Raw genomic sequence first — 12,057 nt, forward strand, 5'->3', positions numbered from 1 at the left:
AAAATTTTCCCTTATCTATTTGGTACCCAGATACAGAAGTACATAGCGGAAGAGTGGGATAAATTTTTAATTCTTCCCCCACCCTCCATTTTCTAAACCAATTTTCAGAATAATGAGTTGCTTCTCTAGCATCTGCCAAAGGTAATCAAATGAATCTTTTATTTTTAGTGTCATTATGAATTTAAAAAATTTAAAAATATTTATATTTGGGGTGTTTTAATCCATTGCATTTATATTTTTAATGCTCAAGTTGCACCTTTGGCTAGTGGGAACCTCTCCAAGTTGGCCACTGTCTTTGGATATAATCCCAGTAGTCTGTTAGTTTTCTTGCTTTCTGGTATGAAGATATTCTGAGCTCTTCCTGTGTATTTCTTGTTAAGAACTGAAATCAGCTATCTCTAAAGAGCACTGATCTTGTAGTGAGAAATTTTATTTTGAGAGTATGATCTGGGCACTAGACCAGCTGGCTCATTGCTTTTGGGTTTGATACTATTTATAGGTCTTTTCAGTGAGCAGAGGAAAAATACAAATTTTCTTTAAGAGAAATACATTGTGAATACACAATTCAAATTTTACAGGGTTTAAAAGAAGTTATATTTAAAGCGCTTATAATAATGAAAGCACTTAAATGAAAAAATAAAGCTAATCAGAGATAGCTAACAAATGTTACTGGAAACTTAATCTTGGAACATTATATATATAAATATGTATGACAGTCACTGCTGTGTTTATAACTAGGATTCTGCTGGAAGAAGTAAGAGTGTTCACCACATATTTTCTGTTCAAGAGGATATTCATCTCAGATTTGACCCCCTGGCATCATTTATTCTCCTTACCGACCACTGCATCGTGGTAAGTAAATTCAACTTTAGATTAGGTCCAAAGTTGTAATATAATCACATGGTGAGAAAGACAAATCTTATAAAACTTAGTTATTTGTCTAGAAGAATAAAATGCTTTAAAGTGATTTGAATTAAAAGAAATAGAGGCATTGACAAGTAATACCTGTTTTGGAACCTGGGTCTTTTTTTTTTTTTTTTAAGATTTTATTTATTCATGAGAGACAGAGAGAGAGAAAGGCAGAGACACAGGCAGAGGGAGAAGCAGGCTCCATGCAGGGAGCTTGATGTGGGACTTGATCCCGGGTCCCCAGGATCATGCCCTGGGCTGCAAGGCGGCGCTAAACCACTGAGCCACCCGGGGCTGCCCTGAAACCTGGTTCTAGCCAATATCATAAAACCAGGATAACTAAGGGAATTATAGGAACTGTGTAAAATTGGATTAAGGATCTTTTAAAACTAATATCTCTTTCTTCATAAACAATACATGCTTAATGTAGAAAACTTAGAAAATTTAGAAATAAGGTAAAATCAGCCCCACATTATTTTATCTCACTATGTATTATAATCATTGTATTTGTCATTATGATACTCTTTATTTTTTTCTCATATATATTGGTATATGAAGTTTTAATATAAAATAATAATTTTCATTCTCTTTCAATCTTTCATTCTCTCTGATTTTTTTCCACCGAGGAATTTGTTTTGACTATTTTCTGACCTCAATTTATTTTTTATAACAAAATGCTTATTGGCATAAATATACCTTAATTTAACTATTTACCTATTGTTGGACATTTATTTCCAATTTTTCCCTCTACTATATAAATTCTGCTTGCAACTAAAAATCATTGTTTTTTGGGATAAATTCCTAGAAGCGAATTGTTGGATGAAAGAGTGGGCACATTATTTCCATATACTTTCTTATATAATTATATAAATTATTTGTTATTTATTATATTCATTGTTTTTAATCTGTCCTCATTCAAATTTTAGCTCCATGAGGGCAGGGATCTTGTCCTGTATGCCTAAGACAGAGTAGGCCCTTAAATAAATATTCCTTGAATGAATAAATGGGTAATTTTAAAAATCATTTTTGATATTCACTGTCAAATCATTTTCCAGAGAAGCTTGGCAATTTATACTCTATTTCCCTCATATCTCATCTATTCTGGGTATTTACATAAAACACACCAAAGAGACACACTGATGTTGAGAAGAAAATTTAAGCCTCCTTTAATTTCACCTTCCAGACATAGCTTTACTATGTATCTTCACAGACTTACAATGCAAATTTATTATTATTTTAACTTACTTTTATTAACAATGTGATTAAGCTTTTTAGAAATATGACTAAAGGGCATTTGTATCTCAGTTTTACAAGTTTCTTTTGTGTCATTTATTTTTCTTTTGGGGTTTTTTAGTAGTCACCTAGATCAGGCTAAATCATTCTGATTTAGCAGGGCTGAGATGGGACCTGAGAGTCTGCATTCATAACAGACACAAGGTGATCCCAATGATCTGGTCCATACTTTGAGAAACTAGAACCTAGCTTATGTCTCTTCACTGTGAGTTAATCTCTAAGTGAATGCTGCTCTGATGGAGAAAGCAAAAGAAAATGCAGTCTCAGTTCCTTCAGCCTGCAGTATACTCTACTGTTTTTCTTTACTCTTATACAACTTGAAATAAAACTAATTATACTTTTAGTACAGGGAAGGTGAACTGTTTTAATTTGATCACTTTATGTAACTATAAATTACTTTGTTTCAATATTGGTCTAAGTATCCAAATCCTGAAAGAGTAATGCTGAGGCAATTTACAATTTTCTTTTTTGGTGGATCAATTGTTTGATTCTCTCTGGTCATTTATTTTTCTTACTTTGTCATTCTGGTAATGATGTCATTTCCATTTTTGTTAATGAAGCCATTTTAAAAACCTTAACTGAATGTATCTCTTTCATAGTAACATTGATTTCTCTGCAGGCCCGGGTCCTTTTTGTGATAATTGTGCTGATCCAGCTCAGCATTCTCATTACTTTTAGGTATCGAGGATATCCAGAGCATAAAGGTTAGTCATGGTTCGTTTTATTTTTAGAAGACTTCATTTTAAAATGTCACATAATGTCTTATTACCAAATAATAAATATCAATACAAATTGTCCTTGCTTGAGCTCTGTGAGATGGATTCTTCAAACTTACTATACTTTTTCCACAACACTCAATCTTTTTTTATAGTTTTTTCTGGTACATTGCAATAATATGAAGTTCAACCAGAAATGGGAAAATTGCAATATAGCTCAAAATGACCAGACATCTCTGCCAGGTATTAAAGATCCTTCATAATTGGGTCCTATATTTCAGCCTAGATAATTTTCCACTGTTCCTTACACACACCATACTCATTTTGCTTCTGTGCTTTTGCTTATCTCTAAGTTATTTTTCTAAACTAAATCTTAGCCTCCTGTAGGGCTCACCTCAACCCCTCTTTTCCCATACCATTCTGTTCACCCCTTCCAGATCATAATGAGCTCTTGCTTCTCTGAATTCCTGTAGTCCTTCCTGACCATTAATGCCATACTTGGCCAGTCACTTTGCTTTACATAATCACTTCAAATGTATATATACATTTTTCCTCAACTGGACTGTAAGTTCTTCAATAGAGAAGCACTTGTTTTCTACTTCTTTCCTGTTTTTCATAGCACCCAGCACTGGTATGTGCATAACAGACAATAAATACATGTTTAATAAATTTTCCATATCCTTTCCTGGCTTGGATGAAATCTCTGGGATCAGGGACTGATTATAGGGGAGGGAAGTGCTGTAGCAATAACTAAATGGTAAAATGGCTAACTACATAGGAAATATACACATTCTCCTGAATGTTTTCTTGCCTATATATATATTTTTGCAAATTCTATGAAGGAGTTCAAGAAGCATTATTGCACACATATATGTTCTTGCATATAATGTAAATAAATAAATGTTTAAGGGCAGACCCCAGCTTCATTCTGTTGGGATATCAATATCTTTGTGTAGGTATTTAAAATTTACAACATATTTTTACCTGCACTATCTCACTTAATCCTTCCAGCAATCCTGTGAAATAGGTATTATTGTCCCTATTTTAAAGATTAGGACACTGAGGACTGGGGAGTTTGTGAAGGTTGTTCAAAGTCTTATTTCTAATAAGACATAAAAGAGAGACTCAAAACCTAAGTCTTCTGACCCCAGGTCAGTTCTTTTCTTTAAATAGCACTTCTCAAATTTGACTGTCTTAGAATCCCCTGGGAAACTTTTAAAATTCCGGTGTCAACACACCACCCTAGATCACATCAGAATCTCTAGGGGTAGGACCTAGGCATCAGTATTTTATAAAGCTCCCCAGATGATTCCAATGGGCAGTCAAGGCTGAGATGTTCAGCTCTGACTAAAGCAGTGTTTCTCAGTCCTGGCTGCTTAGAATCACCTGGGTTCAGGCTAAGCTCCCCCTCTCCCTCAGGCTAATTAAATCAGAATCTCTGGGGAGTATTTTCTTAGAGATCCCCCAGGTTATTCTAACATGGAGCCAAAATAGAAGATCACATTTAAAATTTGTGCTTAAACTTTAAAGCATAGTTACCTCCAAGGCTAAAGGATTATTTATTTAATAAATAATAATTATTGAGGTACCTGGGTGGGTGAGTCAGTTAAGCATCTACCTTCAGCTCAGGTCATGATCCCACAGTCCTGGGATCAAGCCCCTTGCAGGCTTCCCTGTTGGTGGGTAATCTGCTTCTCCCTCTGCCTCTGCCTGCCCTGCCCCTTGTGCTCTTTCTCTCTCATAAATAAATAAAATCTTAAAAAAAAATTATAGGTGGATATGTAGATGAATACTTTGAGAAGTACCAGACTAGAACATGAAGAAATCCGAGAGGAGTGAGTAGCAGGGATATAAAAAAATGGGAAATGTCATGCATTATTAGATTTTGTACAAAATTAACTGTGAGCAGCCTGCACGGTGTTTTAGGTACAAAAGAAATATGCTGGCCTACTAGGAAAAACATAACTATTGAACTTATGATGTCAGGCTATCTTCATTGGGGCCAGTTCTTTCAATATCTTTCAATACCACTAGTGTTGCTCAGTGTGTATTGAGCATCCTGTCATAGTCTTCTGCTGACTGGTTTCTGACCAGCCATGCACATGAGTGAAATGGCTGGCAGGGGCTGAGGATCTGTGATACTTTATTCTGCGGCCACAGAATGGAGCTGCTCTGTGTGAAGCCCATATGCTTGACATTTTGGGCACTACATTTTAAGAGATGTTAATTTGAAGGAATCTCTTTAGGAATCCCCTTCAGTTGGAGTAAGATGATAGCTGTGAGTTAAGAGCTATGTCACATATGGGAAAGGAATATTGGATAGATATTCATACTTAAGATTAGACTGGAGGAATTTTGATACTTTGATATACTTTTGATATATTGTGATATACCATTTGGAAATTTGTGCATTTGGATAGTAAATCCCATAGAAAACAGAGACTTTGAGCACAGCACTAGATTTCAAATCTACATGTGTTTAATCCTTAAAAAGTGTGTGTGTGTGTGTGTGTGTGTGTGTGCGCGCGCGCACATTCACGTCTCCCAACTACACCTTACTTTGAACTTCCTACCCTCTATAATTATAAGTGAACTGCCTTATCAGGATTCTTGCCAATTTCTGAATTTAAAGTGATGTCATCTGGGATCCCTGGGTGGCGCAGTGGTTTGGCGCCTGCCTTTGGCCTGCGGCGCGATCCTGGAGACCCTGGATCAAATCCCACGTCGGGCTCCCGGTGCATGGAGCCTGCTTCTCCCTCTGCATCTCTGCCTCTCTCTCTCTCTCTCTGTGACTATCGTAGATAAATTAAAAAAAAAAAAAATTGATGTCATCTGTATAGTTACCATATAACAAAAGATTTGCTGAATATAGAGTAGATAGCCCATAGAAGTCTTCTAGAAAATGTTATAAAGAAATTCAACTGAGATGCCTGGGTGGCTCAGTGGTTGAGTGTCTGCCTTTGGCTCAGGGGGTGATCCTAGAGTCCGGGGATCGAGTTCCACATCAGGCTTCCTGCATGGAGCCTGCTTCTCCCTCAGCCTTTGTCTCTGCCTCTCTCTCTCTCTCTCTGTATTTTTCATGAATAAATAAATAAAATATTTTAAAAAAATAAATTGAACTTTGTCATTCAGAGAAAGACAAATATATGATTTCATTCGTATGTGGAATTTAAAAGACAAAACAAATGAACATAAGGAAAGGGAAGGAAAAATAAAATAAGATGAAATCAGAGGGAGACAAACCAACCATAAGAGACTCTTAACTCTAGGAAACAAACTGAGGTTTGCAGGAGGGGTGGTGGGTGGGGGATGTGGTAACTGGTGATGCGCGTGAAGGAGGGCACTTGATGTAATAAGCACTGAGTATTATATGCAACTGACAAATCACTAAACTCTACCTCAAACTAATTTAAAAAAAAAAGAAATTGAACTTTGCATGTGCTCACTAGAATTTTTTCAAATTTATTCTGTTTAGGGTCTCCAGGATTTATAAATTTGACCTCATTCTCCCTCCATGTCCTGAGCAAACTAAACATCTTCTACTATTCTGTGTTGTTGTTAACCCTATATACAGCACTGGGTAAGTCAATTAGGAAATCTGAGATTGTGCAGAATTCTGCCAAAGGATATATATGGAGAATTTTGACATGTCTTTTGCAGGTATAATGAATGGCACATGGTTTCTGCATAAATCATTTCCTGGAATATAGTGTTGGGAAATAAAGTCCCTTCCTAACATGTTTAAAGGACATTTAGTTGACCTGAGTTAACTTAAGCTGAGAAGACCATTAAAGAATTAGTATGTGTGTACAGAGCAGCCTTCTTCAACTACTTTAAAGTTTTATCCTTTATTTCATCACACTTTTTTATTTCCTTCATTACTTTAGCAGAATCTGTGATTATCTTCTGTGTTTATCATCTCCTCCCTCATTAGAATATCCTTTGAGGTCTTGTCTGTCTTGTTCATCTCTTTGCCTAGCACTAATCACAGTGCCTAGCATGAGTTCAGTGAATATTTACTTAATGTATGCGTCTTAAAAACTCAGCTAAAAAAAAAACAAACAGATGAACAGTGAGTTCAGGCATATCCAAGTTCTTTTGTTATATTATTATACTTAATACTTAGTTTAGCCACTTATGCAAGCAGGAAGCACTGTGAATCTGTTTTTAAAGCTTTTTACTAATGTTCCTTAGTGACTAAAAGTCAGGAGTAGATTAGCCTACTTGTTGCTACCTCAGAACTTTTCTTTGCTCATTTGTAACTCCCACCGGAGAACAGAAAGCAATTAGATAAAAAGTGTAACACTCTACAATTCTGTGTACCAGGCTATCACAGATGGCCCTTTGGAGATCAGTTCCCTTGTTAGAAGATAGGTTGAAACTATTTTAGACACTTGCCTTACACTACAAGGTAAAAGCACATGATTTGGTTCCTGGCTGTAAAAGAAAACATTAAAAGGACCGAAGTTGCTCCATGTTTCACAGTTGAAACTTACAAGGAGAACACTTTTTTAGACTGTGTATCCAGTGGAGGTTATATAATAATATCTGAGAAAATTACCTATGACTTTTTAAAGCTGAACCTCATTCTTCAGCAAATGATACAGTATATATTTGCATTTTGAGGAAAGAAGTCTTGACTGGCCATTAATCACTCCTGACAATATAGTAGTTCCACAAATCTGGACACTAAGAAGGGCAGTAAATAATGGGGAGGAGAGGAAAGTCATTCTGACATTCTAAATGAAAAATTAAAGAAGCAAGTTAAATTTTGTACATGTTAACCTCAAGTGTGTAGTTGATGTACAAAGTAAATAACTTGGGTCCATAAGAAAAGATCAGAATACTTTCATTAATATTAATAAAAAAGAGGGCACCCCGGGTGGCTCAGTGGTTTAGCGCCACCTTCAGCCCAGAGCGTGATCCTGGAGTCCCAGGATCGAGTCCCACATCGGGCTCCCTGCATGGAGCCTGCTTCTCCCTCTGCCTGTGTCTCTGCCTCTCTCTCTCTCTCTCTCTGTGTCTCTCACAAATAAATAAATGAAAATCTTAAAAAAAATTAATAAGAAAGAGAAGTACATTTTAGATGCACTAAAGATGAAAGTGGTTGAAGTTTTATTGCTTAAAGGAGTAAATATCAGTTATCTGGAAAATTAATTTCCATAGAATACCTCTTTGCTTCTTAAAGGAAATATTAATGCATTGTATTGAGATTATTATTGCAGCAGAATCTTCTGAAGTTTCTGAGCGTATTCTGAACTGTTTCTGGAATCTGTTCAGGTACAGCATGTACTCAGATGATTCTATAATTAGACAAAAGTGGAGCAAAGGAGCAAGTGGTTGGTTAGCTGGGACATATGGTGCAACATAGAGATTAGTAAAGAAGAAAAATTATGCCAATAAAATACCTATCAATGACTATTCTCATACTTATTTTTATCCCTATAAATGCACCTTGTGATATATATAGTCAGAATCATAGTTATTTAATCTCTCTTCCTTCCCATTGCCTCTTTCAGGACCCTGGTTTGTTGGTGAGATCACTAAAGGCAAATGGGGTTGCTGCTTTTCCTTTGGGATATTTGTTGATGGACATTTCCTACAAGGCAGCCTAACATTTGTAGTTGGAATTCTGCAGGTAAGAAATCAGAAATGGAATGTAAGAATACCTTGACCTTTTGGACTAATTGCGTAACAGTTAGGAATTAAATCCAGAGCATCAAACTAAACACCATAGATCATATTTCCTGATTTACTGGCAGGGCAATCTTTAACATTTGATGTTTTGTTTTTCCAGTGCTTCCTAAGCTCTTTCTTCCACCACTCTCTCATAAACATCTAAGATGCATTTTGGCAGGAACGGTTTATAAAAAGTGAAAGGAAAAAAATAAAAAAATAAAAAAAATACAAAGTGAAAGGTTTCTGTCTTTGCAGTTTGTTTTACTGTGCTTTTCCATTGATAAAAAATAAAATAAGGGACTTATAGTAGAATAAATAAGTAAACCAAAATTTATTATAATAATGAAGAAAGAAAATGTTAGGTTTACATGTGGATTAAGATTCCTTTAAAAGAAACACACAGGGGCTCCTGCGTAGCTCGGTTGATTAAGCGTCTGCCTTTGGCTCAGGTCATGACTTCAGGGTCCTGGGATCGAGCCCTGCATTGGCCTCCCTGCTCTGCGTGGAGTCAGCATCTCCCTCTCCTGCTGCTAGTGCTCTCTTTCTCTCTCTCAAATAAGTAAATAAAATCTTAAAAAAAAAAAAATAAACAAAGAACTGCTCTGTAGCAAATCTGTGTACATAGGTTTGAAAAGTATTTACCGAGTGATGTATTTTACTCACCTAATGGGACTAAGGTACTAAAATCTCAGGTGATGATCTCATGTTTGGGAAGAGATCTGAAAACATTGTTCAGAATGAGTTCACAGCCTCATAACAGGGCAGTAAAAGGTGATCAGCAGGATAAGAGACACATAGGGAAAACTTCTGGCTAGTAAACATTGACCACAGACCAGAACATTCTCTGTATAGCAACATTTTGTATGTGAGTAGGTCCTGAGCCTGGCTGAGTTTTCTATTATGTAAATGGAGGCTGTCTCAGGAGTACTCTATGCCAAATAAAACCTGGGCCTTACTAAAAGGTGGGGTTTATGTTCATATTTTAATAAATACTATATACCACTAGCGGATTTTATGTATCATCTAGGCCCAGGGCTCCCAAATGTGTTCTCTCTGCCCTCCTTTCTGCACTTCAAATGCCTATATATCCAACTGCCATTTCACATCTTCCCTTAGATATCTCAATATTTGTGTAATAGGACCTTTAGTTTCTACTCCAAACCTGTTCGTCCCCCAGTTCTTTCCAATTTCAATAAGTTTTTCTAGGATATATCTTTAATTTTTCCCTTTCCCTCCAATACCTGATAATCTAATTCATTAGCAAGTAATACCCTGTTTGATCTCTCTCCAATGTATATTTTGAATCCACCATTTCTTTCCATCTGTTTCCACCACACTAGTCCAACTTATAATTGTTTCTTGTCTGGGCTACTGCAGGAACTCCAGACTTGTCTTCCCACTGCTGTTCTTTCATCCCTACGGTCAGTCTGCCACAGAGCATCCACTCTTGTCCTTTTAAAACCTTAATTGGCTCACTCCTCAGCTTGAAATCCTTTAAGCAGAGCAGTGACATGATCTGGGTCTTGCTGACTGCCTCAGTTTCCAGCTGGCTCATCATGTTCCAGGCTCATGGGCCTTAAATAGACCAAGGCCTCTCCCACCTCAAGGGTTTTTATATATTTCTTCTGCCTGGAATGCACTTCCTTCCATGGAGTCATTCCTGTTCTTCAGGCCTCAGAGAACCCATCTCTCAGTTATCCTCTTATGACCCAGTTATTTCCTTCATTGAATTTATCACAATCTATAGTAACCTTTTGTCTTTATTATTATTATTTTTGTCTCTCTTCTCTCTTTTAGAATGTAAGCTCTATGATGCATGCTTTCTGAGTATTTACCACTGTGTCCTTAGCCTAGAGCCTAGCACAGTGCCTGCCATGTAATGGGCACACAGTAATTATGTTGTGAATGGATGTATGAATCATACAGCAGCTAAGCTTAGATTTTGATTCATATTCCAGTACCTATCATGCTACTTCAGCTAAAAATACAGAGATAATGGGGGTCCCTGGTTGGCTTAGTTGGTGGAGCATATGCCTCTTGATCTTGGGGTCCTGAGTTTGAGCCTATGTGTGGTGTAGAGTTTACTTAAAATGAAAAAATTTTAATAAAAAATATAGAGATGAGAAAAAATTATTGATACCTAAGTCCCCCCTTCACTCTGCCAAAAAGAAGTGTGTGTGTGTGTGTGTGTGTGTATATACATATATTCAATTTATTTCTACCTTACACATTAATGAGGGCCTCAACATAAATGATACCTACTTTTAAGATGAACTAAAGGACTCAGGCAAATTCACAACTAACTATAAGTCACCTCTTGTGAGTGTTATAAGCAAGTGTGATTGAAGCATAAAGAATCAAAGAGTTAACCCCCGAGACAGAGCAGCATATTTTTAGGAGCCGCCAATAATATGTTAATGAGACCTGACCCTCTAAAGTCTTACTAATAAGCTAATGGTTCTGTTCTGCTTCTCTTTCCAGCTGGTATTTTTTAACATACCCTTGATGGCTTACCTGTGTTGGAGCTTGCTGCAGCGGTGCTGTGGTCACAACTTCCGGTCTCATCTCCATCAAGGAAAATACTTGAAAATTATACCTGTTCACCTACTTATGTTACTGCTATACATCTGGCAGATTTATTCCTGCTACTTTCTTCATATGACATATGGCACTTTAGCTTTCTTCTTCTCCCCTTTGCGGACCTGGTTGACACTGTTGACACCTGTTATCATTCATAGTGTGTGGACTCTGAACTCTACTGAGCTTGGAACCTTTGTGGCACAGTTAAAAAGCCACCTGAGCTCCTGAAGGCCTTGTCTCACCATCCACCTCTTTGGCCCAGGCCTCTGCCCCAGCAGCAGGTGGAAGGCCAGTGATGGTGGGCAAGCTTCAGGGAGCTGCTGCACCCTGGACACCTGGGAGTTGAGTGGGATTACCCACTACTGATTCCTACAGAATGGACTGCAGAAAAATCTCTAAATAATGCCATGATTCCTTCCTTCTCCAAGAAGGCAAAGGATTGATTTACTTTTGTTCAGAGAAAGTCCTAATCAGGAGATCCACAGGTGAGGGACTGGGTGTGTGTATGGGAGTATTTTTTATGGTTACCTCGTGTAAAGTACCTAGCACAGTATGTGGAATTCAGCAGCCCACAAGGGTGCCACGTTGGGGGCAGGGAAGCTTTGTGAACTTGGGCCCTACCTTGACTACCCTTGAGATAATTAGCTCAGGTCTACTTTTCCCTCAGGGTACTGGGTTCTCTGCTTCTTTAGGTGGGGTGCTTTCAGCTAATCAAATAAATGAATGATGAATAAGAACTCTGACTGGGCCTTGCATCTGTGGGCGGGAGGAGGCGTGGCCGGGACCCTCGGGGGCGGGGCCAGGCTTCGGGAGTCGGAGGGGGCGTGGCCGGAACCCCCAGCGACGAAGAGAGGCGTGGCCCGGCCTCGGACGCTGAGAA

The 12,057-nt window shown here is 37.7% G+C and overlaps 1 protein-coding gene across 5 annotated transcripts in view; it reads left to right on the forward strand.

Moving 5' to 3' along the window:
* Positions 1-11,914, forward strand: part of TMEM62 (transmembrane protein 62) — a 46,893-nt gene extending 34,979 nt beyond the window's left edge. For all 5 annotated transcript variants that reach the window (XM_072808951.1, XM_072808952.1, XM_072808950.1 and 2 more), the window contains 5 exons: positions 739-852; positions 2,822-2,906; positions 6,394-6,498; positions 8,438-8,556; positions 11,079-11,914. In XM_072808951.1, coding sequence (XP_072665052.1) covers positions 739-852; positions 2,822-2,906; positions 6,394-6,498; positions 8,438-8,556; positions 11,079-11,405 — 750 coding nt within the window. In that variant the 3' untranslated portion in view covers positions 11,406-11,914. The remainder of the gene's footprint in view (positions 1-738; positions 853-2,821; positions 2,907-6,393; positions 6,499-8,437; positions 8,557-11,078) is intronic.
* The last annotated feature ends 143 nt before the right edge of the window (positions 11,915-12,057 follow it).

This window comes from Canis lupus, chromosome 32 (genome assembly GCF_048164855.1).
Source record: "Canis lupus baileyi chromosome 32, mCanLup2.hap1, whole genome shotgun sequence".
Lineage (NCBI taxonomy): Eukaryota > Metazoa > Chordata > Mammalia > Carnivora > Canidae > Canis > Canis lupus.